The following is a 27,926-nucleotide window of genomic DNA, read 5'->3' as shown; positions in this document are numbered from 1 at the left end:
TCTAATAATCACTCATTTTCTCTGTGGCAGTCACCCCTGTCAGAAGCGTATTAGAATTGGCACCACTCTCATTCCACACAGAAAAGGGAGCATCCTCTCATATCCACAGTCCTTATCCCATAGTGAATGCAGTGTGCTCTGAAAAATATGATGGTCCTAATGCCTGTAGAATGCCTTGCAAAGGGGCTTATGTGTGCTTATGATGTTCTTAGATTCTGAGATTTGGGTCTTTTCAGTTTCCCGATGAGCCTTCCAGATGCTTTCCCACTAATCATGACTGAATTTGTGCTCAGGAGATCTCTTGGTGGAATATTTTCTCACCTGTGCTCCTCTGGCACTGCTTCAGGATTTTGGTACTCAGGGCATCCCTATTGTGTGCCTACCACCTAGACTTGAGCATGAATTCCCCAAGAATAAAAGCCATGTCTTACTTATCTCTGGACCCCAGCACAGTACATAGCACATTGTATCTACCATCTATCAAAAATAAGAGATTTTCTAGTCCATAGAAAAAACAATACAGTGAGTTATCTGACAGTAGCCAAAATAGAGTTAATAATCAAGTTCATTGATTTTACTTTTTTCATTTTCATCCAACTTAAACCTCACTCACACATGTACACTCACTTCTTATCTCCCTTCTCTGCTTTATTTTCCTTTGTAGTTCTTTCTAGCATATTATATATCTATTTTGTTTATTTTCTCTTTTCTTATTAGAATATAAATTCCATGAGGGCAAGAATTTTTTAATGTTTGGTTCACTGGTCTCTCCAGAGAGTGTAAAACAGTGACTAGATAGTTATAGAATAGGCCTTCAATAACTACTTGTTAAGTAAATTGTTTCAGTATATACAAATACAGCCTTAACATGGTATATCTAGGGGGACAAAAGTATTGCTTTTTGCACTTTTAGGGAGCATGCCACTCTTAAGGTATTAGAGGGCTTATTTTCATTGAATGTTATATGAACTATTTCCTGAACTTCAGAGTGAAATGTACAGTTAAAAAGAATTAGGGCCAGCCTGGTGGTTTGGTGGTTGGGTTCACACACTCCACTTTGGCAGCCCAGGGTTCCCAGGTTTGGATACTGGACACAGACCTATACACTGCTCATCAAGCCATGCTGTGGCAGCGTCCCACATACAAAGTGGAGGAAGACTGGCACAGATCTTAGCCTAGCAACAATCCTCCTCAGGCAAAAAGAGGAAGATTGGCAATAAATGTTAGCTCATGGTCAATCTTCCCCACCAAAAATAAAAATTTAAAAAAAGAATTAAATAAGTAGTTCTAGTCAAATATGTTACATCTGATTTTTAGGGTGGCAGGTTTACAGCAACAAATATTTATTGAAATCTACTTTGTGCCAGGCCCTGCCCTCAAGCAGTGTATAATATAATAGGAGAGAGAAAGTACTGTGATAGTGCCAGCACAGGGTACCACAGCCATATATTGGAGACACACCTAACCCAGTCTTTGGGGTCAGGGGGTGGTGCCAGGGAGGCTTCTTGGAATAATTGACATCTATATTGGAATCTAAGGGACAAATATGAATTAGTCGGAACATTAGTAGGGAAGCACAGGTCTTTGCCCTTTAGGAGCTCACTTTCTAGTGGGGCAGACAAACACAACCAACCAACCCTAATACAGTCTATTATAAGAGAGATGTTGTCAAAGTGTTCATTGAACATAGATGAGGAAGAAATTGATGCCTTTTGACAAAACAGAGAAAGGTTCACCATCCCAGAGGAAGTGAGGCTCGAGCTAGATGTTGAAAGACAGGACTGTGTTCGTCAGAAGCAGCAGCATATAGAGGAATGGAGACCAGAGAGTTGGCATCAGTGTATTTGCAGGGAATTAAGAGTGGCTGAACCATAGGTAGGGCAGGAGTACTGAGATGAGACTGGGGTTAAGCAGGGGCCAGATCTTAAAGGGCCGTGTGTGCCATGCTAAGGAATTTGAAATTTATCCTAAGAGCAGGGAAGAAAATTGTGATCTTTCTCACCATGGAGATCTCTACCCATACCACACAGAGAAGGAGCACCCTGTTAAGTGATTCAGTTCACCACTTGCAACTGAAAGAAAAAGACAAGTACGTTGAAAAACATTAGGAAGAGAGAGACTTAGAGATTAGGGGGGAAAAGGAAATGAAGGTAGTGTCATAGTAAGAGTTATTTCTATTTCTATTTTTATATATATTCATATATTTTATATTTTTTATATATTTACATATTTTTACATATATATTTAATAAATACATATTTATATTTATGTGTCAATTTGGCAAGGAGGAGGCCAGTTATGGGTTAAATGGCCAGTGGAGCTGAATCATAGTGTTCCAGGTTCTGATGGTCTCAAGCCACTGACTTAGCAGAAGTAGACACTTCTTAGTAGTGATGAGAACTTTGAGAATTTCTCCTTTGCTGTGCATGGGACTACATTTTAGCAACACTGACCTTGAGTAGATTAAAAGTTACCCAAAGCTTTTCTTCAATCTAATGTCTCCAGTGTTCCTTGGAGCTACAGTGGGACCAAGCAAAGCAAGTCAACAACTTAAGAAAGAATATAGGTAATTTCTAAGCTGGGAGATAGACACATGGGGTTTATTATTACTGGTCTTTCTACTTTTGTGTATTTTCAAAATTTCATGATAATATTTTTATTAAGTAGTTTGATGCCTGAGAGACTCTGATAATAACAATTCAAATATATATTTATCCTCATTAACTAAATATATTTCCTTTTACTACAATATTAAGCATAATTCTTTGAATGTGTTACTTATATGATACTTTGAAAGTTATAGACAAGTATAAGCAATATAATGTATGGGATATGTTACAAATAAGAGCAGATCAGTTGCAGTTCCCAAAAAAGTACATCTGTGCAGGTTAGGAGAGCAATTTATAAAACTGCCATTGTATACTAAACAGAGAACAAATTTGGATTCCATTTTTTTCCTTTTCCATGGCGCTAATTTTCAGCAACAACATTTCTTTTGACCCTTAAATTCTTTAACAGTCTTTATAAAAGGTACCCAGCCTATCTGCCGATTCTTCAGAGGGCTGTTGAGCAGTGGTATGGAGAACCGGCCTGTACAACTCCCATCTTAAAACTTATGGCAGAACTGATGCAAAACCGGTAAGAGATGTGATGGGAGAGTGAAAAAACAATCTGCTATTTGGCAGGGTTGTCCAGAGGTCAGACTTTCCTGCCTGGTATGTGTATATTCAAGGCTTAGCAAGAACTCAGGAACCAAAACTTAAGATGATCAGTGAAAGCAAGAGAACTAGAGATATAAGGTTGAGACCTTTGGGGAGAAAGAATATAGTATGCTAAGGTGTATATGGGGATTATGGGAATTGGAAAACAATTGGAAGACTACACCCACCATTATTTAAAATAGTCAAAGGCACAAAATGGAAGAAGGGCAGCTATTTTAATTGTTAAACTGCTTAGCTCAATCTGTAGAATTTTAAAGCAGGAAAGAAGTTTAAAGGTCTCTGAGTTGAGATGCTTCATTTTATGGATAAGGGAACTGAGTCCCAGAGCAATTCATGGACACATAGTTTGTCTTAGGAGCCCTGGGGATTGTCCCTGCTTTGACTTCGAAGTTATCCTTCTTCCTCTATGCCAAGATGCATATATGTGGATGATTTATGCACTCACAATTTTCATTAAATAGCAACTACATCATGTCTCAGAAATTGCCTCGTTGACCTTATAATTTGCATAGACCAGCAGAGATTCAAATACTCTGCATATAAATATTAACAAAGATGTAGCTAAAAAAGAAAAACTGCAATAAACTAATTGGTTTTACCTCTTTAAAATATGTCATTGTGAATATGGCTTAGCACCAAATTGCCTGTCACTTAGCCACCCTGTTTCATCAGTTGCTCTGTGTAAACTGTGTGCTGGAAGGGAGATACCCAGACAGGGGAGGAGTGTGGATTGCAGCTCGAATTTTCTCTCTGCTGCTGAGCTTTTCACAGCAGTAATTTAAAATTTTTAAGACAAGAGGTGGAAAAAAATCTGACTAATAAATAAATGTGAGTATTATTTTTTTGAAAGCTGTTAATTTTGTTTTAAATCTTTCTCATAGGTGCCTTAAATACTAAAGGAACGGTGGCTATATTTTTTATCTTAGAAATTTCATTTTTATTAAATTAAAATTTTTTCAACCAGATAATTGATATTATATATTGCTGATACAATTTAATACTAAAGGAAAAAATCTATTGTATTGTATATTGTAAAGTATTTTATATCTGCCATAGGCAGATAATTCATATCTAGCACAGTTTTCCTAACAACTATCTAGTGAAACTCTGTAATCTCAGGAAATGTATCTTGTTCATATTTCTCTAGAATCTAATATGAATTATGTATATACATTTCTTTAGTCAGGAATTGTATGCCAACAATCAAATGTTCACAATATTTCTAATAAATTATAATTGTACTTAATTCGAAAGCATTTTGAAAGCAATAATTCATTCTATTCCTGGCAAAAGGACTTTAGCAAATATCTTTGCTTTTTGGTATTTCTTTGCTACGAGCTGCTTCTATATTTTTTGCTAATCCTTTTGGAAATATACCATTATTTCTTGAAAGCACAACAACAAGACATATCAGAGCCAACTAAAGCCAAAGTAATGTCAAAGAAACAAGTATTATGTCAGGATGGCACGTCAATCCTTTACCCTGCTCGTATTGTTCCCCCACCTGTCAGGAACCAAGGAAGCAGACTGGTCTCATTTATAACTTCTGGGACTGGTTTCTCTTTACTTCAGCTGTATGCAATGGAAACTGTAGTCTGTATGTAATTTAATGTGTTTGAAGTATACTTGAAGTATCAGATGATTTATTATGCATGTGGGCAGTATTAAAGTTACCTAGATTTCCTATCTGTCACTTTAGAATTTGTTTTAAAAATGTGTATTGGCCACTACAGGAGACCTCAAATGTAAATCTCTATCCAAGTATCTATATAAACTTACACATACACACCTGGGATTTTTTATTATTACTTATCAACCACTCTGCATGAAAGGAGAAAGGGGTAAGAGGTCTGTGATATAGAATGTCAGGATATTGTTTTGACAGATATAAAGTGAATTCTTTGAATCAGCAAATAAATGAAAGCTCTTCTTAATTGTCCTAGTATCTTTGTAGTGAGAAAATTAGCACATATATTTTATCAACACTTGTTTAACGGAATGGCACTTTTAAAAAGGCATAATTGTACTGCAGCTACTTTTAATAAATGAAAATGCTATGTATTTTACATCTATATTGAGTTTCTTTATCTGCACATGTAGTCTAATTTTTTGCTATATTTCTTAGATCCCAGCGTTTGAATTTTGATGTATCATCTCCTAATGGAATTCTCCTCTTCAGAGAAGCTAGTAAAATGATTTGCACTTATGGTGAGTATCTTTTTCCATGTTTGTCTCTGCAATATAACTTTATCTCTTTGGAGGGAAGAAAGATGTTAGTTATTTTGTTCTTTTGAACCTTCATATCTGTATAAATTTGTGAAGTGGGTAAAAGGAGTGCAAAAAGCCAGGTAGCTATCATATTGGCATCAGAAGAAGTGAGCAGCATGCCTTTAACTACAAATCATGCCTGACCAACTTGATGAATTTCTTTTGGCTAAAACTGCAGTGTCAGTAGGCAAAGGGAATACACTAGATAGAATATTGAAGTTACAGCATATTCAAAATTGGTAAAAGTTACATCAGGGAGTTTGCTGTCTTGGGTCTAGGAATGCTTAGAGCAGTATGTCACCAGCACTGAATTTTGGAAAAATATACTGGTAAAGAGCAGTAAATATTTTATTGTAGGGAACTTTTGGGCACTGCACCCCTAGAATCAGAGTTCTATAGTAAAGATTGTCCTATTCAATTATTGTCAAAATGTTTGGTTAGTAGTTAGAATTGAGCCTTAGAACTACCATAAAACCTAATACTTGCCAATTCTGACAGCTTCGTGAATGAAATTCTCAATTCTTGGGGACCTTGACGTAGCCAGGGAACGGGGACAGGATGGATTAGAATCCTCTGTCATCTGTTTGCCACACAGACTGAATACTGACTGTGGCCGGCTCTGTTCAGTGCTCTTCTCCTTGAGGGATGGTTCCGTGTCCTTTTTTTTGTCGTCTTCTTTTTTGCCTGTCTGTTCTTACTTTCCCAAATCAATAGCAACTGTAAGTACGTTTGGTCTCAAAATTGCCTGTAGTTCTCATATTCTTTTTGAGTGCCTAGAAACAGATTTCACAAAGTTTTGTAAAGCCTCTTTAAGTGTATGTTGTGTGTGTGTGTAGGAACAGCCATTGAAACATAGTACCTTTTTAAAAGTAAAGCCCATTTTTTAAAAAAGCAGAAAAACAGTTTAAAATTATTTTTGCTTCAATTCAAAACACATCTAGGGCTCTGATCTATATGCTTGTAGGCCACTGTTAAAAATGCTTAGTTTTAATTGTACGTTTGAGTTTTAGAGTTTGAGATCGTAAGTGTATGGAAACTACAGAAAGCGCCTATTTAAGATAGTAAACTTGTACTCTCTTATTTTCATCTATACTACATTGCCACAACTTTTGCATCTGTTGAAAATGGACGTATTAGAATTATATAAAGTAGAAATGCTTTGCCTGCTAAAGGTAAAAATGGACCTTTTTTAAATATGCTCACAGTTTGCTGTACTTCCAGTGTATATCTAATTCCTTTCAGTGTCTTATCATACAAAGATATATGTCTGGACCTTCCTCCGAAAGTATGGTATCTTAAAAAAGCATAGTTTGGGTAGATTAAAAGATCTGAGTACCAACCCGAGTACCAACCCTTTCAACTCCGTGACCTTCAGCTAAGACACTGCACCTCTTTGTGCCTAGTTTTCTCATATATATAACTAAGAATAATGAATACCTACTGACCTACCTATCTAGTTAGGGTTAGAAGTGGTTAATTGAGCTACTCTGGGTCAAGGACTTGGCACAGGGTGTGACATGGAATAGGTACTCAGTGAACATGCCTCTCCTTGATCCAAAGCTGTTCTCTTGCACTCACAGAGCCCGCCTTCTTTGGACAGGAGTTCACTGACCACATCACTTTTTTGTTCAGGGATGTTTCCTGCTTGGACCACACCATCCTGCTTCCTTCTGTCTATAACAAGTACTGAGTTTCTAAGAGGAAATAATATTTCTCATTAAACAATACATGTATAAAAACTTCTTAGTAGTCGATAGAGCTTTAACTATACAAATGTTAGATTCCTGTTACCAAGCACAACTGTATCTTTCCTTCCCATTTCTCTGGATCCATTTTCTTTCACTAAGTGTAATTTTTCCTTCGGGGCTTATTCACTATTGCAGTAGGGCTGATAAAAGCAGTGACTTCTTCCTCCTCCAGTATCACTAGATCTCTAGGACAGAATATATGTCCCGCAAGTGACAGCAAAAGGAATCTCAGAATAGTGCCAAACCTATGGACTTCAAAACTATCTAGTCCTCTGTCAGGTTGTCTGACGTAGACAAAGGCATTGCAGCAAAAGTTGAGAAAGATAACTATGTGAGGGTTACAGTGGAGGAAGAAGAAGAGAAGGAGACAGAGGGAGACAGAGGAAGGGCAGGAAGAAGAGAAAGGAAGTGGAGCAGAAAAGAGGAAAAACCTTCAAAACACTCTTGAAAAGAAATGCCAGTAAGGTTTTTTCCCCCTGAAGAAGGACTCAGAGATTAGGGTAAGGCTTTCCTCCTCAGTTTGGATGAATAATAACGATAGCTTTCATTTTTTTAATCAGCTATTATGTGCTTGCTCCTGTACTAGACCATTTATCATGCATTAACCCATTGAATCCTCAAGGTAGGTATTATTATCTGCCACTCACTAGTCATTTGGCCTTGGTTAAGTTGTGTAGCCTCTCTTGCTTCAGTTTCTTGTTAAACAGAGAAAATAATACGTACTTCTTAAGGTGGTTATGAGGATTCAATTAGATAATGCATGGAAAGCCCTTAGACCAGTTACCCACTATGATTACTGTTATGAAGAAATTGAAGCTCATAGAGGTTAAGAGATTTGCCTAATATTACATAACTGGCAAGTAGTTGAATTGGAATTTCATTCAAAGTCTGTATGGCTTCAGACAATAGTCTTTCCCTATTCCTTATTGCCACTTGGGAGTTGCCACAGGAAGATTGTCGTTTAGATATTTATGATGAAGCACTGCTCTTTATGGTGATTTCTATCCTAAAACTTAAGGGAAATCAAAGGCTCAATGGAAAAATGTCCTTCAACTTTGTTACCAGTGATTTTGACACCTGCTTTACATAAAATAATAGAAAAATGTTTTTCAACCTTCACTGATTGGCCCATGCTGGCCCCCATCAACCACGCTGATTTTATTGGTCTTTACTGTCTGTAATGTTTCATTCCCCGTGCTTTTACCTCTGGAGATTCTGATATGCTCATTGGAGGGGATTGTGTGGTTGCCCTCCAGGAGCCTGGAAGATGAGGGAAAGAGTGTCTGAGAGGACACAGAAGAGCCAGCATTATTTATTTCTTTGGTAAGCCAAGGGGAAGGAAGGGGAAGCCCATGTAGTAAGGAGGCCAGAACATTCTTTGATCCCTTCTGTCCCCATCTTCACTGGCTTTCTTCTCTGCTCACTTCTCATGGGCAGTATTCTCGTAGTCCGTTATTGGGACAGTATAGAGGGGGAAGGACTCATTTCCAAAGGCACCTGATTTATTATATATTTTGTGGAATAACTCCACCTCTCTGCTTAGTGAGACTGGCAGGAAAATAATACTTTTGATATGCTGTTTTATTTATCTACATTCTGTCATGATATACTTTGATGTAAGTTTTTAATTTTGCTTCAGCTCTCAGCTGCTCTTGCCATTCCAGCTCAGGGTCAGCAATGAGGTTAGCCACAGTAGCACAAAACAATTTCCTGTTTGTTCAGCCCAGGTAACATTTGGATGAGGATTAAATTTTACCACATTTTCTACTAGCCCAAGCCTATTATTTCTAATGAGTTTTAAATTGCTTCAAGAACATGTATTTCAAAACTTAGTGCTATGATCCGTTCAGCGTGAGCAACTTAATAAAAGAAATTTCTTTCTTAAATTTTTGGTTAAAATGTTGCGTGCAGTGTAATAAATGTTATTACTTTGGAAACCTACTTCTCAGTTTTGAGAACTGGATATTTTTTATCCTCAATTTCCATTTGTCTAATCTTTTCTTGCCTTTGCCTCTGGGTACTGGTATCTTTAGTGACATCTGTTGGTTGAAGAGTGCATAGAAGGGAGAAATAGTGATTATTTTCATAAGACTGGCCAAAATGGAAGTGCTTTTATTCCTTCCTTAGGTCCCTGACTTAAGAAAGCTCACTGTGTGAAAATATAAACTTTAAAAATGGATTTTTAATAATCAGCTGTAATTATTCACTGTACATAAGAATTTACATCAGAGTTCTTTTAAGCAGTTTGTGCTCCAGGTACACTTAAGGTATGACTTAATAATATGCTGAAATTGAGTTTGTAAAGTGATGTACAAGCCACTCTTATTTATTGTGATCTAGAAAACAAACCAGTGACTTTCACACTGGGTTTTTCAGAGCCATAGAGATGTGTGAAAGTACCACAGAGGCTCTCCAGAGACGGGGAAGAAGGGGTCCCTACTGCTACTTTGACCAGAACCACACATCTATATAATTGCAGTAGATTTGTTTGTAAAAGGGTCACCCATTTAAAAAGGTATTTTTGATAAAAGAGGTTGAAAATTACTGGCATGTATTAAAAAGCATTGTAAGAATGAAGCATTATGATTGTATATTTATGTTTAAATGATTACAAAAAGATAGCTGACGAATGCATTGGTCTTGAAGTAACTAGAGGCTTAATAAAATGTCACCAGGAAATAACAGTTCTGGAAAACAGATTATCCAGGAACCGTGGATATGGCCTTAGGTCTTATCAGAAACTTGGTTGGGGACAGAATGACGAAGTACTATAGTAATGCTCACAGAAGTCGTGTGAAGGCAATAGAATGATCAACACCTTGAGGATCCCAGCACCAGGATCAGGTGATTTACAAAAGAAAGGTCTTGAGAAATAAATTCCACAGTGAATCCACATGCAATCCTACACGCAAGCAAAAAATGCTAACTAGGCTGTTAAATAAGTGAGGGTGATCTCTGAACAAGTGCTGAGAGTTCAGTGGGTTCTTTCAGCCATGTAATTAATATTTGTTTAGCATTTATTGTGTCTCTGATACTGTGAGAATTATAAGGACCAGGAAGAGAAATAAGACACACAAAAGAGAATCTTACTGATTTTTCCCTTAACGAACTTGAGTCCAGCAGGAGATTGAGACAAGTAGACAATATGTAATTTGCTGGTTTTTATTTATATCACGGCCATTGCTCCTTGTTTATATATATAAATCTACCACATCTTTTTAAATAACTTCCAAGTATTCCATTTTATGGTCATACTATAATTTATTTAATTATTTACTTTTTGATAAACATGTAATTTTCACGATCATACACTGTTTCAGTAAGCAACTTTGTACATTCAGCTTTATGAGCTTCATTCATTCACCAAATGCATATTGAGAGCAGCAGGCACTGTTCCAGACTCTTTGGATACATCAGTGAGCAAAACTGAAAAAGAAATTATTTAGTATGTTAGAAGGTAATAAGGTGCTATGAAGAAAAAAGAAAGCAAGTCAGGATAGGGGGCATTAGAAGTACCAGGGATTGAGAAACATATTGCGGTAAAATGATCCAGGTAGGCCTCATTGAGATGACATTTAAGCAAAGACTGATGGTAAATGAGGGAGTTAGTCACACAGATATCTTGGGGAAGAGTATTCCAGGCTGAGGGAACACCAAGTTTTAGAGTTCTGATGTGGGAGTGTATGTAGCACGTCTTAAGAATGGCAAGGAGATCAGTAGCTGGAGCAGAGTTCACTGAAGGGCAAGTAATAACAAGAACAATGCCATGTAATGTCATATCCTGTAGAACATTATCTGGACTTTATTGCCAAGTGAAATAGAGGGACTTTAGGATGTTTTGAGCAGAGGAATGACATGATTTGATCTTAACTTTGACCAAAGTGATAGCTGTGGGAGGGGTGAGAAGTGTTTGGGTTCTGGATATAGTTTGAAGGTAAAGCAAATCAAATTTCTTGATGGATTGGATATATGGTTTGAGAGAAATAGTACAGTCAAGGAATTTGGGCATACACAACTGGAAGGATGAAGTTACCATTAACTGAGATGGGGAAGGCTGAGACGGGTATGGCGGGGATCAGAAGTTCCATTTTGGTTATGTTGAGCTTGAGATGTTGATGAGACATCCAAGTGGAGAGGTTGAATACAGAGTTGAATATGAGTCTGAGGTTTGGAAGAGAGGTCTGGTCTAAAGAAACAAATACGGGGGTCATTGACTCTTAGTATTTAAAGCCATGAAACAAACTAGATAAGATCACTGGGATGAAGGGCGAATGTAAATATAGAAGACTTGGGTTTGAGCTCTGGGGTACTCCAGTGTTAGGAGGTAAGGGAGAAAAGAAGGAACCAGCAAAGGAAACTGAGAAGGAACGAACACTGCAGTAAGAGAAAATCAGGAGAGTGTGTGTCTTAGAAGACAAGGAAGAATAGGTAGTCAACTATGTCAAAAGCTGCCAATAAATCAAGTAAGAGGAGGACTAAGAGTCAACCATTACATTTAGTGACAAGGAGGTCATTGGGAACCTTGAAAAGAGTAGTTTCAGTGGAAAGGGCATAAAAGAGAATCAGAGGAGAAATAAAGACAGTGAAGACAGACAATTCTTTGGAGGAGTTTTGTTACCAAGAGGAGTAATATCTAGCAGGGAAGTAGGGCCAAGAGAAGGTTTTTGTTTGTTTTAATGGAAGAGATAATAGTATGACTTGTATTCCAATGAGATGATCTAACAGCAAAAGGAAAAAAAAAGATTGCATAGGAGAGAAAGGGGAAAATTGTTGGTACTTTGAGCTTAAGCACTTAAGAGGAGATAGAAGCTAGTTGAGTACATTGAGGGGGTGGCTTTTACAGATGACATTGTATGTGAGTGCAGATGCTAGTAGATGGGTAGATATGGTAGTGAATGTTTAGAATTAGAATATATTCCCAGAAGTGGATTTACACATTTTTTGTATTTTTAATAAATATTACCAAATTACCCTCTAGAATTATACTAGTTTACATTCCCAACAATTTGCTTAATTTCCCACATCCTTATCAACACTGCATTATTGTAATCTTTTTCAATCTGAAAGGGAAATGTTATATTCCTTTCCAGTCTTCACAGCTTCAGTTCTGTCCCAAACCATTTACATCCAGGGGTCTCGGCGTTTGCAGAGAGACAGAGTGAGTTGAGTGACCTGAAGTGAAAGAATGTCAGCAAGCTTGCAGTTCTCTTCCCATAACTGTTCTGATGATGAATGAAGACATTCAACTTGTAGAGCTGTCAGCTAAATATCAAATTCACTTTAAAATTTTACAGATTAAAAGGGAAAAAGAAAAACTAAATCAAGGTAATGGATTGCCTTATAAGCCAGGAGATAAAACTGTTTCATACCGTCAGTTCTTCCTGGTACAAGATACTACTATAGTATATCTTATCTCTTGCACCTTTTTTTTTTAGCTATTATTTTGAGGGCACAGAGCACTGGTACAATGTGGGGCAAAGAACCACACTGTGACCCCCTGCAGCCAGTTCTCCATTGAAGGAACAAAAAGAAGGCAGTCAAAGATATGGTATTGACCTTACTTTGAATTATGTATTGGAAGGAAGTGACATTATTCTACACCACACACACCCAGCTTCACTTCCTTCTCTTTTTGAGACCATAGCTGCCCATGTGTGAACTTACAGGCTATTAGACAGGAGAAAGAAATGAACCCCCAGTATTCTGTGTTGTTATAGTTTACGTTACTGAGCACTGTGCCAGTTATGATGGTAAGCACTTTACATATGCTGTCTCCTTTACTCCACATCAGAGCTTTGTGAGTTATATGTGAGGGAAGATGTAGGATTCAAACTCCAGGTCGGTATGATGCAGAGGCCCACTTGGTTCATCACGACCTTAGGCACTCTGTATTTATCTTCTGTTAGAGTATTACCTTGTTATATAGTTCTCTAGCTTAGGCCTGTAAAGGAAGGTCACTCCTATTTGGGTATAGGGAGCCTCTTCTGAAGAGGATATCATGAAGTCAGTCACTCAGGGAAGAGGTAGGGTCTCAGAAAGAAAAAAAAGTTTTAAAAGAAAGTAGACCTGAAAGTAGATCTCAGATAAACAGAAGCGGAGATTTTGCATCTTTTTATATATATCCCTCATTGAATCTAGATCTTGAGAATTGTCTAGAAGGGTACTTCTGGGTGCTAGAAGCTAGCTAAAGTAAAAACAAAAACAAAAAAGCTCTTCTAAACAGGACAGAGAATAGAGACTAAGAAAGAGGAACCTAAGCAGTTAATATAAGCTAATAATGGGGAAAATATTTCTAATAAGCCAGATTATATCAGGAGTCCTCTGTGCTTATTTCCCAGTTTTTTCTCCTTATTATTAAGTAAGACTTACTTTACTGTACAGCATGTACAAGAGTAAAAATGGCAATTCCATAGCACAAGTGCCTCCATTCCCCCATTATTGCCTTGGGCCAGGTTAACCATCCATTTGCAGCATTCTTTTCCTGAGCCCCAATGTAGCCTCAGCACCCATCTTACCCAGGTCTAGTGTTAAGCACCTCATTGCTCCACCCCCAATTATGGCAGATGTAGTCAGTAGGAAACAATTAGAGATTTTCATTTTGAAAGTCTCTTTTATTTCATTAAGGAAAGCATCGTTTCCTTTTGTGCTGCTACAGTAGGATTAAAGTGGCAAAAAGTGGCTTCGGTGGCTCCCAGCCTGGCAATGCCTTCATCTCCCAGCTGTCCCTCAGTGTAATAGAGATCTCTCTTTTAGGCAGGAAGTTCTGGGAAGGAAGGAGATGGGACTTTCCAGGCATCGCGTGGAGCAGGGAATGCAAGGAGGGTTGTCACACCTCTAGAGGAACATCAAACCAAACCTTAGCCCTGTCACTTTTGTTTACAGTAACGTGTGTCTAACTGCTAGATTTTAGGCTTTTTGAGAGCAGGGCCTTCAATTTCAATAAAAGTTGTTGAATAACACATGATGAATAAAGCTGAATTGGAGTGAATAAATGACTTCGCCAACCCTTCTCTTCTGTAGTCTTTTATAGCCACCGTGGAATGCTGAGGCACTTGAGCACAATGAGATATAGTTTCCTATTTAATAATTCCTGTTAATCATTCTACTTTTGCAAGGTCATTGATGGTATACTTATTACTGTTTCGCTTAACACAGATGTGTCTGAAACAGTACAAAAGATAAGATGTGTATGCCAAATTGCAACTTTGACATAGAGATAAAAGTTGCGATCCTAAATAATTTCTCCTTCTTGGTAATCGGTTATCCAGTCCTTTACAATCAAATTTTTTTCCCCATCACAGTTCTTGGCTTGCCTATTCCATCTTTTGCTGCAGAATATAGGACCTTTACTTCCCCCATAAGCACATCAGCATAAAAAGGCTCCAAAAAATGATCCAGTTTTCTCCCTTTGACCCTGGCCTCCCCAACAAACCCAAAATGTGTAAGCCACACCCCACCCACAAATTACCCTAGCTCTTTCTATAACACGTAAGCAGTGCTTTTCTTTCCCAGGAAAGAGCGGGAGGGGAAACGTCTACTTTGGTTTATATTTAATTTGAGGGAAAGGTAGAAAAGCAGTGGTTGAGAACTATCCTCTCCCTACAAGCCTACCTGGGAAACTGCAGTTGATCCTTGAGAAGTAACCTGTTCTATGAAGCCTTGCCCCACTGCCCTCCTGCCCAAGCAGAGTCAGACTCTTCTATTCCCATAACGTCTTGACACACCTCTCTGATAGTGTTTGTTACGTTGTATGGAATTATTTATTTACAAATCTATCCTCCCCCACCAGACTGAACTCCTTCAGAACAGAGATTTTTGTTTTATTCATTTGTTATCCCAGCACTTCACAAATAGTAACTGTTAAGTAAATGCTGTCATATTGAGTTGTATCCTTATGGAGCTTACCATGTATCTCTAAGGTAAATTAGGATGAGATCATGAGAAAGAGTACAGAATTTGATGTGGAGTAAATTCCAGTATGTACTTTAGCCTTCCAGACAACGGTGTTGTCATTCAGATGTATAAATTATAAGCAAAGCCACATGGGCTTCTAAGGATGCACAGAAGAAAACCTGTATATGGCAATGTTTCGTTAAGATAGACAAAGGGGAGGAAACTGTCACCCTGGTCCTGTGTTTCATGCTCTGCTAGAAGTACTGGTCCTTATTAATCTCTTAGTACACATGTGGTTACCATAATATACATATCACTCAGGATTCAAACAGGGAAAAACAAGCACTATGACACTTATAGATTAGGGAACTTATTTTAGTAATTAGACCTTGTACAATCTTGGATGAAGATTGGGAAATAGGTCCAAAGGGGAAAGTTGGAAAATCAGAAGAAAAATCACCCATCAGCCCTCCTGAAACAAAGGCATGGGTGGACAGGTTGGAGCTTGCAGGGAAATCTAGAAGCTAGGCTCACCCAGCTGCTGGAGTGGGACCATGAAAGGATGCTGGTTGAGAGGGGGACTGGTGCAATGGTATAGAAGTCAATGGAAGACTGTTGCCTCTGCATAGCTGCTACTCTGTAGGTTTGCTGCCAAGTACTTGGTGGAGGGCTTGGGGTCATTTGGTCAGCAGGACTGGTGATTCTAGACACAGAACAGGAAAGAAGAAAGACAAACTGAAACCTAGCGGCATTTTTCCATCTTTTTCTTGCTGTTTCTTATCAGAAGGACCTTCAGAAAGTCATGGCTGCTACTCACTTCCACCTTCCATATCTCACACAAATTTCTCTTTTGCCCAATTCTAGCTCACAGCCATACAGGGAAATGGATTCTGGGAAACTTAATTCTTGTTTAGCCAAACTGACACAGTACAAAACCACAACAACATACCTGTAAATTTTGTAAATTGAATTTAATTTCAATTTTAGAAGCCATACTCACTTGAACGAGAGAAAGCAGGGCTAAGAAACATGTACAACTTTATACTCCTTTAAAAGCATTCTTGGATATTGCCTGGTAACATGCCTTACTAGCACGCATTTCAGAAACAGAAATTGTTGCTTGTAAGTCCTAACTAGTACAAAAAAACTTTAAGGTGATTATATAAACATTTCTCTGTCTTTTGATGGTCAACATAGAATTTAAGTACAGTTTTTAAACGATCGTCTCTTGAGATCTTCTGAAAAAGATCTAAGGATAAAAGGAAGTAACATTTATTGTGCACTGTGCCAAGAACTTCTTATGTGTCTTGTTTCGTTTAATTCATATACCAAACCTGTGAGACTCCTAAATGTGAAGTAACTCAAGATTAAGTTCATGTAAGCAGGTTGAAAATTCACACCAGAATTTAGAGCCACTTACATCTTAGTCTAGGTTATCTTTTTCTCTTGACTTAGTTTTTTTACTCCTACTTATTTTTTAACTTCTTATTGAAGAAGAGATAACACATCTTAAAGTACGTAAAATGGACTAATCTTAAGAGCACAACTCAATGAATTTTTACGTATCTGTGTATATATTCTTGTAATCACCATCCAGATAAAAATACAAAACTTTTCCTAGGGTGGCCCAGTGGTGTAGTGGTTAAGTTCATGTGCTCCACTTCAACAGGCCAGGGTTCGCAGGTTCAGATCCCAGGCACAGACCTATGCACAGCTTATCAAGCCATGCTGTGGCAGGCATCCCACATATAAAAAATAGAGGAAGATGGCCACAGATACTAGCTCAAGGCCAATCTTCCTCAGCAAAAAGAGGATTGGTGGCAGATGTTAGCTCAGGGCTAATCTTCCTCAAAAGAAAAAAATGTATATATATATATATAACTTTTCCAATACCCTTGGTTGGTTTTCCTCGGGCTGTTTGTACTTCCCAGGTAAACTGCCTTGTATATTTATGTTTTTCGTTAGATGGATGGTGTAATTCTTGGAACAAGAAGGGGGAAGTGAACATTAGTAATAAAATGAAAATGTTAAATAATATGCCTGCTTCATAGCCGCTTTGAATTGCATCTCCTTATATCACTTTCTCTTTCTGCTTTTACCCTAAAACAGGTAATCAGATCCTGTCCCTTGGGAGCCTCTCAAAAGATCAGATTTATCCAATGAAACTCAAGGGCATCTCCATCTGCTATTCAGCTCTCAAATCTGCCTTGTGTGGAAATTATGTCAGCTTTGGCGTCTTCAAGTTGTATGGGGACAACCATTTTGACAATGTACTCCAGGCTTTTGTCAAAATGCTGCTGTCAGTGTCCCACAGTGACTTGCTCGTAAGCAATCGTGCATCATAGGAGTCTTTGTGTGAAATGTGAAGTAACGCCACCACAGGCTTGGAATTGTTATAGTGAAGCCCAGGGAGTTAGAATAGCACCAGAACATTTTATGTTTTAGGACAGCATCTTGATTTAACTTAGAGAATTTGAACAACTATAATGGCTGTGTTTATATAATTAAATGTGCAGTTTCGAAAACCGCAGCTACTACCTCCTGACAAATTGGTCATCCAGAGTGCTCCAGGTTCTGCATCTAGAGAAAATGTAATTAGCAATTTCAGCTAAACTGCTTACAACTATGCTCATAATTCAAAAAAGGTCTGTTTCCTGGAGCAGAAAATGCAGGATTGGCTGCAGGATCTTCTCCTTGCTTCAGTTTTCCTCTGTCTACTTCCCCTGCTGTTTGGCCTTCCTTTCCATTAAAATTCTGGTGTGCTGGACAGAGTGCTGACCTGAAAGTTGAGCAGCCTGTGTGTAGTCTCAATTCTGCCACTCACTAGTCATTTAACTTGAATAAATCACCTTCTCTATTTCTCCAGGCTTCAATTTCCTCACCTTTAAAATGAGTAAATTAAACAAAGTGATCTCTAGGTCCCTTTTCTACTCTACCGTCTAGTTTCTATGATTTATATCAGTGGTTTTCAAACTTTGAGGCCCATCAGAATCACCTGGGGTGCTTGTTGGAAATTCAAATTTCCAGGCTCCTCCACTGAGCTGTGTCATTATCAGACTTTTTTTTAACATCTCTGCCTGATTACACAAAAGCTAATATATGCCCGATGTGGTTGCAGTAATTACTTCAGTAACACAGCCAAATTCATGCTCAGGCTTAGTTCAGGCTTTCTCACCTGCTCCCAACCCAAGGTTAAGATCTGGGGGGCCTTTGTTAGTCAGCCTGTGTGAGAAATGGTCCTTGACATTCTAACGGACTGGTGGCACCCTCTTCCACCTTTCTAAACTAGTCTTAATAGAACCACATCTCAAGCCAAAGTTGTAGTAGAATGGAATGCTCATTGAAGGCTGGCTGTGTAACAGAAATTCCAAAATAGAAACTCAAATCAGATCAACCATATGTTACAGCCACCTCATTGAGGGGACTCTTCACTATAGTTGAGGTCCACCAAAAAAATGGATGTTGTTCCAGGAATTTCTCTAATCTTTTTTCTAATGGACAAGCAAACCTCTAACTCAGTAATTCTCAGAATTGAGGATGCATAGGCTCCCTTAGCATACATGTTAAAAATGCACATTTCCAGACCTTCATTCCAGAGCTTTTCATTTAGTGAGTCTGGAGTGGGGATCAGGAGACTATTTTTATCAACCCAGTGATTCTTATGGAGATGATCTTAATCTCACTTTAATAAATGCTGCTCTGGTTTATTTCTCTTATGAATGTTGTGCTTCTTTGATATTGGTTTGAGTTTCATTTGAGGTTTTCTAGGTATCTTTCTTACACGCTTATCTTTTGCCTGTATTGTATGGTAAATATTAAGCCATTTACCAAATTATGATTTAGTAGATGGGTTGGCATTGTGCATATACAGCAGGCTATGATGCCAAATCCTACTATGACAGCAGATTTTTTTGTCTTAAAAAAAAGGTTGCATAGCCACCGTTAAACACTGTTGAATGCTACAGTATTCCTGTCCAGAAAAGTAATTCTAAATTCCATACTACAGAGATTTTACTTGCATTGAAGTGTTACCCATATAAGGTAAAATTGAAATTACATACTATGCTATAGCTTCAAATTAGGATTTCTAGAGATCAAGAGATTCCCGTTAGAACCCCTTTAAATATGAATTGAGAATCATTGTCATTTGTTCCATATATTTATTCTATATATTTGTGTTTAAGTAATTTTATAATTTCCAATATTATAAATGACAATTTGCCCTGGACTGTAACATGTCTTTTGCTTCCCTGTGACTTGACATTTAGTATTTCTCTGTTGTAGCAATATCGGAAACTGAGCCAGTCTTATTATCCACTGCTGGAATGTCTCACCCAGGACCACATGAGCTTCGTCACCAACTTAGAGCCTCCTGTACTCCTATATGTTCTCACATCTATCTCAGAGGGACTCACTACTCTTGGTAAGTATTATGGAGGACATTGTTTCAGGAGGAAAAATTTGATTGTGATCTCTTTATGTATGTGCTTATTGAGATGATCATCCTACAAAGGAGGAAAGATTGTGTACCCAAACGGAAAGATTATTTTATAATATGTGCAAATGAGAAAATGCCCTTTTTTCATATTTTGGTACACAGTTTTGCTTTTTTGGTGAGGAAGATTGGGCCTGAGCTAACATCTGTGCCAGTCTTCCTCTGTTTTGTACGTGGGATGCCGCCACAGCATGGCTTGATGAGCAGTGTGTAGGTCTGCACCCAGAGTCCGAACCCACGAACCCCAGGCTGCAGAAGTGGAGCCCACAACTTAACCACTACACCCCTGGGCTGGCCCCATACAGTTTATTTTCTAATCAAGCTTTATTAAGATGTAATTTACACACAATAAAATTCATTGATTTTAAGTGAACAGTTCAAAACAATGAACAGTTTATTCTTTTTTTTTCTTATGGTTCAGGCCTTTTGGATCCTATCCTAAGAAATCTGTGCTTAACTCAAGGCCATAAAGGTTTTTCCTATATTTTCTTCTAGAAGTTTTGTTTAGGTCTATGATCTATTTCAATTTAACCTTTTTTTAAAGATTTTATTTTTTCTTTTTCTCCCCAAAGACCCCCCAGTACATAGTTGTGTATTTTTAGTTGTGGGTCCTTCTAGTTGTAGCATGTGAGATGCCACCTCAGTATGACTTGATGAGCAGTGCCGTGTCCATGCCCAGGATTCGAACCAGTGAAACCCTGGGCTGCCGAAGCAGAGCGTGTGAACTTAACCACTCAGCCACTGGGCCGGCCCCCAATTTAATTTTTATATATAGTATTATGAGCTAAAAGCTGAGATTCTTTTTTAACAGATGGATATTCAATTGTTCTAGCACCTTTTGTTGAAGAATATCTTAGATGTATTGGATTACTTTGTGCCAATTCTGTACTGTCCTAATTTTATAGTAAGTCTTAAAACCAGATACTATAGCCATCTAATTTTGTTTTTCTCCTTTAAAACTGTCTTAGCTATGGGTCCTTGCCTTTTCAGATAAATTTTAGAATCAATTTGTTAGTTTCTCTTATTAGGAAAAAGTATGACTAGGAGAATTTTGGTTGAGATTGCATTGAATCTCTAGCCCAATTGGAGAATTGAAATATTAGCAATATTGAGTGCTCAATTGCTGAAAATGGTATATCTGTCCATTTATTTAGATCTTCCTTAGCTTTTCTCAACAGCATTTTTGTGGTTTTGAATGTATGAGCCTTGTACATATTTTGTTATATTTATAACTAAGTATTTTATGGTTTTTATGCTATTGTAAATGGTACTGAATTTCAAATTTCCTCTTGTTCTTTGCTACCATGTAGAACTGCAATTGATTTTTTTTGTATGTTGCCCTTTTATCCTGCAGCCTTGCTAAACTCACTTATTAATTCTGGTAGCGTTTTGTAGATTTCTTAAAATGTTTTGCATAGATGTGTCTGCAAATAAAGACAGTTTTACCTCTTCCTTTCCACTCTGTATGACTTTTTTTTTCTTGCTTTATCTCTCTGACTTTCTACTACAGTACAGTGTTGGATAGTAGTGATGATAGCAAACGTCCTTTCCTTGTCTCCATGATTATGGAGAAAGCATTTGTTGTTTTACCATTTAGTATAATGTTAGCTCTAGGTTTTTCCTCGATGCTCCTTATCTTGTTGAGGAAATTCCCTTTTATTGTAGTTTTCTAAGAGTATAATAATGAGTGGGTGTTGAATTTGATCCAATGTTAAATCAACCTTGCATTCCATACTTGGTTATGATGTATCATCCTTCTTATGTATTACTAGATTCAACTTTCTAAAATTTTGATAAGGTTTTTACATCTATCTTTATGACAGATATTGATGTGTTCTTCTTTAGTTCTTCTTTTATAGTTTTCTCTTCTTCTCCTATCTTTGCCTTGTTCTCGTGTCGGTCTAGTGCCCTCATAAAGTGAGTTGGGAAGTGTTCCTTCCTCTCCTATTTTTTAAAAAGGTTTGTGTAGACTTGTTATTAGTTCTTCCTTAAATGTGTGATAGAATCCCCTAGTGAAACCATTAGGCCTAGATTTTTCTTTGTTAGGTTTTTAACTACAAATTAAATTTCCTTAATGGATATAGGACTATTCCAGCTATCTATTCCATCTTTAGTAGTATTTTATAGTTTCTGTCTTTAAAGGAATTTGTCCATTTCATCTAAAGTCCATCTGACATTATTGACATAAAATTGTTCATAATATCCTCTTGTTATACAATTTAATTTCTGTAAGACATATAGTGATGTCCCCTCTTTCATCCCTGACATTGGCAATTTGTGTCTTTTATCTTTTTCTTCTTGATTATTCTGGCTCTAGGTTTGTCAGTTTCATTGCAAAGAACCAGCTTTCAATTTTCCTTGATTTCTCTCTATTATTTTTCCATCTTTTATTCTATTGATTCCATGTTTGATCTTTATTATTTTCTTCCTTCAGTTTGTTTTGCTTTTCCTTTTTTAGTTTTTTGAGATAGAAGCTTAGATCACTGATTTCAGACTTTTGTTCTTTTTTAGTACACACATTTAATGCTTTAATCTAAGCACTGCTGTAGTTGTCCCTCACAAAATTTTTACATATTTTGTTTTTTTCTATTCAGTTCAATAATATTTTCTAATTGCCCTGCTGATTTCTTCTTTTACCAACGGGTTGTTACTTTAGAAGCACATTGTTTAATTTCCATGTATTTAGAGATGTTCCTGCTATCTTTCTGTTATTGATTCTAGTCTAATTCCATTGTAGCCATAGAAAATATTCAATCATTGTTATAACTTTTATATTTATTGAATCTTTTTTATGTCCAAAAATATGGTGAATGCTCCATGGGCACTTGAAATAAATGTATATTCAGCTGTTGTTGGGAAGAGTGTTCTGTTAAGTGTCAGGTCTAATTGATTAATAATATTCAGATTTCCTGTATTCTTACTGGCTTTTTGTTTGTTTGTTTTCTACTTGGTCTATGAACTACCAAGAAAGAAGTACTGAAGTCTCTGACTGTAATTATAGATTTGTCCATTTGTCCTTTCTGTTCTATCAGTTTTTGTATAAAGTGTTTTGACGCTGTGTTATTCGGTGTATAAATATTTAGGATTGTTCTGTCCCCTTGATGAATTTATCCCCTTTATCATTATGAAATGGCCGTCTTTATCTCTGGTAATATTCTTTCCTCTGAAATCTGCTTTGTCTGCTATTACTAGCCTCTCCAGCCTTCTTTTGTTTAGCGTAGCCTCTTTTTCCATCATTTCACTTTTAATCTTCCTGTGTCTTTATATTTAAAGTTGTCTTCTTATAGACAGCAGGTAATTTCTATTGCTGTTGTAACATATCTTTACAAACATGGTTGCTTAAAACAATGTAAATGTATTATCTTATAGTTCTTTAGGTCGCAAATATGACATGAGTCTCACTGGGCTAAAATCAAGGTATCAACAGAACTGTGTTTTTTTCTAGGAGCAAACCCATTTCTTTGCCTTTTCCAACTTCTAGAGACCACCTACATTCCTTGCTTGATGGCCTCCATCCTCTGTCTTCAAAGCATTGCGTCTCTCTGACCATTCTTCCATAAATACATCTCCCTCTAATTCTGACCTCTTATACCTCTCTCTTTCACTTTTAAGGACCCTTGGAATTACATTGGGCTTACTCAGATAATCCAGGATAAGCTCCTTATTTTTAGTTCAGCTGATTAGCAACCTTAATCCATCTACAACCTTAATTTTTATTTGCCATGTAATCTAACACATTCACAGGTTCTGGGGATTATGACATAGACATACTTGCCTAACACACAGCATTTAGTTGGGTCATATATTTATATCAAGTCTAACTATCTCTGCCTTCTAATTAGTGTTTCGGCCATTTACATTTAATGTAGCTACCAATATATTTGAGTTTAAATTTACAATATTGCTATTTGTTTTCTCTTTATCCTATCTAGGTTTTGTTCCTTTTTTCCTTTTTCCTGCCTTGTATTGGTTTGGATTAATCAAATGTTTTTTATAAGTCCATTTTATATACCCTTTGAGTTTATAAGCCCTACTTCTTTATTTTTAGTGGTACTCTAGGGTTTACAATCTACACCTTTAAATAATATCATCACAGCTTGCCTTCAGATAATTACAGTCTACCTCTCTCCCTCTGTCTCCATTCCTTCTGGAACTTCAATTACACATGTGTTAAATATCCCTGTTATATTATTCAAAGACTGGAGAGGTAGATCTCCAGAACTCTCTGCTTGTATGGCACCCACTCTTCAATACTCTGTCCCTCAATTCTAGCTGCCTCAGCCTAACCAAATTCCAGCTATTTCTCTTCAACTCAGTGAGACCACACTTAGCTTTGTTTGGGTTCCTCCCTTCCTGGCCTGTAGCCCGGAAACTGCTTTGGGCAGTAAGCTTGAGCAGTGGTGTAGGTATTACCTCATTGGTTTCCCTCTTCTCTGATTTAGTAGTCCTGTACTGCTTGTTGTGCAATAATTGAAAAATGTTCTTTCATATATTTTGTCCTGTTTTCTAGTTGTTTATGGCAGAAGGGAAAATTCTCATAGCGGTTAATCCTTCATGGACAGAAACTGCAGTCTTGTCTTTTATTATTACACTTTGGCTTGACATTCTTTTATCTCACATCATAGTAATACTTGAAGATTTTGGATTAGTTGCAAGTGGCTATGTTGTTTTCAAAGTGTGGTCTTAGGCCTGGAATCTGCACTTTAACAAGGCTCTCGAGAGAGTCTTGACAAAGTGGCATTATGGAGGGAATACTGAACTTGGATTTAAGTCCTAGTGCTAACACTTATTAGGTGTATGACCATGGATACATACTCCATGCCTGATGCTGTCATAGCTGTTTTCATATGTGTATTTCACTCATTTCATTCTCAAAACCACTCTGTATACCAAAACTGGGTTAGATACTCTAAGAGAACTATTTGTCCTTATTTCCTACCTGATTGTAAGCTTCTGAAGGATAGGAACAGTGTCTTGGTCACCACTTTATTCCCAACCTAGCATATAGTAAGTGCTTAATAAATATTTATTGAATTATTTATTGAGAAGCTTATATTCTAGTGGGGAGAAATAAACAATGAACACACGCACACATGCACAAGAAAATGTCAAATTAATTAGGTAATATTATTCTCATTATACAGATGAGTAAGCTGTTGCTCAGAGATGTGCATCAGCATGCCTCAGGTTGTACAACTAATATGTGCCTGATTTAGGAGTCTTTCTAGCTCTAAAACACAGTCCTGTTTACCTCACCACCTGCTAGAGCTACCTGATAATGGCTATGGTTTGGCAGGTGAATTGTGCCCTGTGTCTTCAGAAAGAAGACTATTTAGAATGTTGAAAGTAAGCACTCGGGTTTCTCCCTTTCCAACAATGATAGATTTGCAAAGAGGCTTTTGTAGGTGTTGTTCGGGTTACAAGCAGGTTTCAGTTCTACTGTAGCCTCAGTGTAAAAATGAGAGGGAGGTATAAAAAAGTTGAATCAGTGATAGAGTAGTGATTTGCCTAATATGCCTAACATGATATTACAAATTTTTAATCATCATTCATCAGCATTTTTAGTTTCGGGCCAGTTACAATGTGAGGAAAGACAAAGGTGAGTGAGAAAATCAATTACATTTTCTGTCTTTTTTTTTTTTTTTTTTTTTTTTTGCCAAGGAAGATTAGCCCTGAGCTAACATCTGTTGCCAATTTTCCTCTTTCTTTGCTTGAGGAAGATTAGCCCTGAGCTAACATCTCTGCCAATCTTTCTCTATTTTATATGTGAGTCACCACCACAGCATGGCCAATGAGTAGGGTAGGTCTGCGCCGGAGATCTGAACCCATGAACCCAGGCTACCGAAGTGGAGTATGCCGAACTTAACCACTAGGCCACGGGGCCAGCCCCAGCATTTTCTATCTTTTTAATCACCCATCTGCCACCACCCCCATAGTTACATACAGAGACCAAGTTCAGGATTTACAAAAAGCTGCTCTTAATAATGACTCTCAACTCATTCATTTAGAAAGTATCAATTGTGCACATACTGTGTCCCAGGTACCATTCCAGACCTTGGCAGTACTGAAGGGAATGAGACAGATAAGTTCAGTGCTGATGTCAAGCTTCTGTTCTAGCGGGGAGAAATAAACAATGAACACGCACACACACACACAAGAAAATGTCAAATCATAAGTGCTAAGCTAAACAAAGACTTAAAATAGCATAATGAATAAAGAATGATTAAGTGTGGCTTTTTCAGAAGGAGTGATCAGGGAAGGTCTCTGAAGATTAGCCTTGGCAGATTAGCCAAGAAGTAAAGGATGGCACAAAAGGTGAAACAATGAAGGGAGAGGGCAAGTGAAAAGTTGAACCAACTGGAAACCACCAGATCTTTCCCCATAAGTTCATTGCTAATAAAATGTTCATTATTAATAAAGAGATTGTGTTGTCATTTTGAACACATCCTTGAATTGGATGGAGTAAATGGTATGAATGTAATATAGGAGTAAAACATTCAGGAAATATTTAGAAACTTAGAGACCTTGTACATTAGTTTCTCCTACCAAAACATTCTAAAGAGAGAAGAAAGCTATGGATTAACTATAATGACAGGCTTAGTGTTTAAGGGACTGAAATAGCCAGGAAAACAAATGGGAAATGAAAAAGGGAAAACCTACTATGTGTCAGGCACTGTGTTACAATCTTTGCTCACTTTATCTCATTAATTTCTCACAACACCTTGCAAAGTAGGTGGTATTAAGCACATTTTACAGAGGCGCAAGTTGAAGATCTGTAAAGTCAAACGTCTAGACAATATAGATTCAAACCTAGACCCCCCTGTTTCGAAAACCACTCTACCATCCAAAGAGGCCTTTTGTTTCCGAAATTGCCTTTCACACCACATATTTCCAAGACCTTATCCTACCTTCTGCTATGGTGAGAAATTTTGAGTCGAAGCCAGAATTCAGCTCAGCTCCATTATCATTCTTCTGACTCAGTTAAGCAACTCTTTCCTCTACAGTTAACTTTTCAGAACAGCTTTCCGTGATGGGTCTTAGTGAACAGGGGGGCTATTAAGGATGCACGTGCTTCCTGTGGAGACCAAATGCAGGAGAAAAGGAGCATTTGGTTGTTTTCAGTGCCAAACAGCAAGTTTCTAGAGAGGACACAGTGCCTATTATGCTTAAAAATTATATCCAAAATTGTCTAAATCATGGATGAAGCCTTTTTAAACGATTCTAAAGAATCAAGAACTAGGACAAAATATGAAAATTCATGACTTCTAGCCATCCTGTTACGTCAGGAGAGTTTCATTTTTTGAATCTCACACAATAGTTTAAGCTGCAAATAAGGAAAACCAATAAGAATACATAGTCCTCAGCACCATTCATTCTGTTTTTGATCAAATGGCCCTTGATCCTTATGATTCCACACTATTCAATCTATCCTGAAATAACATTTATTCTTTTCAAAGCCCCCAACCATAAATCAACTATAATGGAAGCTCTTCTTGCTTTTATGACAAGGATATATGCTCCAACCTTCATGTCTAAAGTGTCTACCTGGCTTTTTCATAGCTGACTCAGAAGATTTGAACTTTTTAATGCAACCTGCATGGCATGTAGTCACCAAATCTATGTGAAGTCTTTATAATTTTTGTTTTATTGATAGCATATTGTTCTTCACTGGTAAGGGGAACCATATCTATTTCCTGCTTGCTTCCTTTTGTAGATGTTAGATTACTTCATCCACTTACTCTTATGATTGGGTCTTCAAAGGTAGAAATTTGAAGAAAAGAGAAAACCATGCTCAACAAGTCTGTGCCTGACTCTTAGGCCTAGATGTTTTCTAGTACTTTATACTACCTCTCAGCATTATAAAACCAAAGCTCCCTTTTCTGCAAAGTAACTCAGTTAGTGTGGAGAGAGAAACAGTTAATTAACCAATCAATTAATCAAACACCATAGCTTTAGGAGAAAAAAAAAAAAGGAGTTCCTTTCTTAAAAGCCTATAACTCCACAGCTTTCCAAAACTATTGTCCATGCCCATCTCTTGGGCCTTCATTCAGCCCCTTGTGATCCTGCATCCCCTACCATTATCCTCTGTTTTAAATGCGTATGTCTAGGTGTATGTCAAAACTTGCCCCAAAACCTACCTCTTTCTGTTTACTATGTCATATCTCTCTAAAACAATGTATACAAAAGAGTTTTTAAACTGTAGTGTTATATCAATTCCAGGTATTATTACTAAACACAACTCAAGACCTTTAAAAAACATTTTCGGATTAGCCTTGCCTACCCATTCTTTAATTAATTCAG

General features: G+C 37.4%; 1 protein-coding gene across 12 annotated transcripts in view; it reads left to right on the top strand.

Moving 5' to 3' along the window:
• RANBP17 (RAN binding protein 17) overlaps positions 1–27,926 on the top strand; it is a 335,841-nt gene that overhangs the window by 276,643 nt on the left and 31,272 nt on the right. For 9 of the 12 annotated variants that reach the window (XR_011425469.1, XM_023617254.2, XM_070233918.1 and 6 more), the window contains 4 exons: positions 3,031–3,138; positions 5,347–5,429; positions 17,240–17,454; positions 19,415–19,553. Coding sequence is in view for 9 of the 12 variants with exons in the window: in XM_023617254.2 (XP_023473022.1) it covers positions 3,031–3,138; positions 5,347–5,429; positions 17,240–17,454; positions 19,415–19,553 (545 nt within the window). In the remaining 3 variants the exon portion in view is untranslated. The remainder of the gene's footprint in view (positions 1–3,030; positions 3,139–5,346; positions 5,430–17,239; positions 17,455–19,414; positions 19,554–27,926) is intronic. The other 3 variants (XR_011425471.1, XR_011425470.1, XM_070233923.1) reach the window with 1 other exon arrangement.

Source organism: Equus caballus, chromosome 14 (assembly GCF_041296265.1).
Source record: "Equus caballus isolate H_3958 breed thoroughbred chromosome 14, TB-T2T, whole genome shotgun sequence".
NCBI lineage: Eukaryota > Metazoa > Chordata > Mammalia > Perissodactyla > Equidae > Equus > Equus caballus.
Note: the sequence above shows the minus strand (reverse complement) of the source record. Positions and strands in the feature narration are given on the sequence as shown.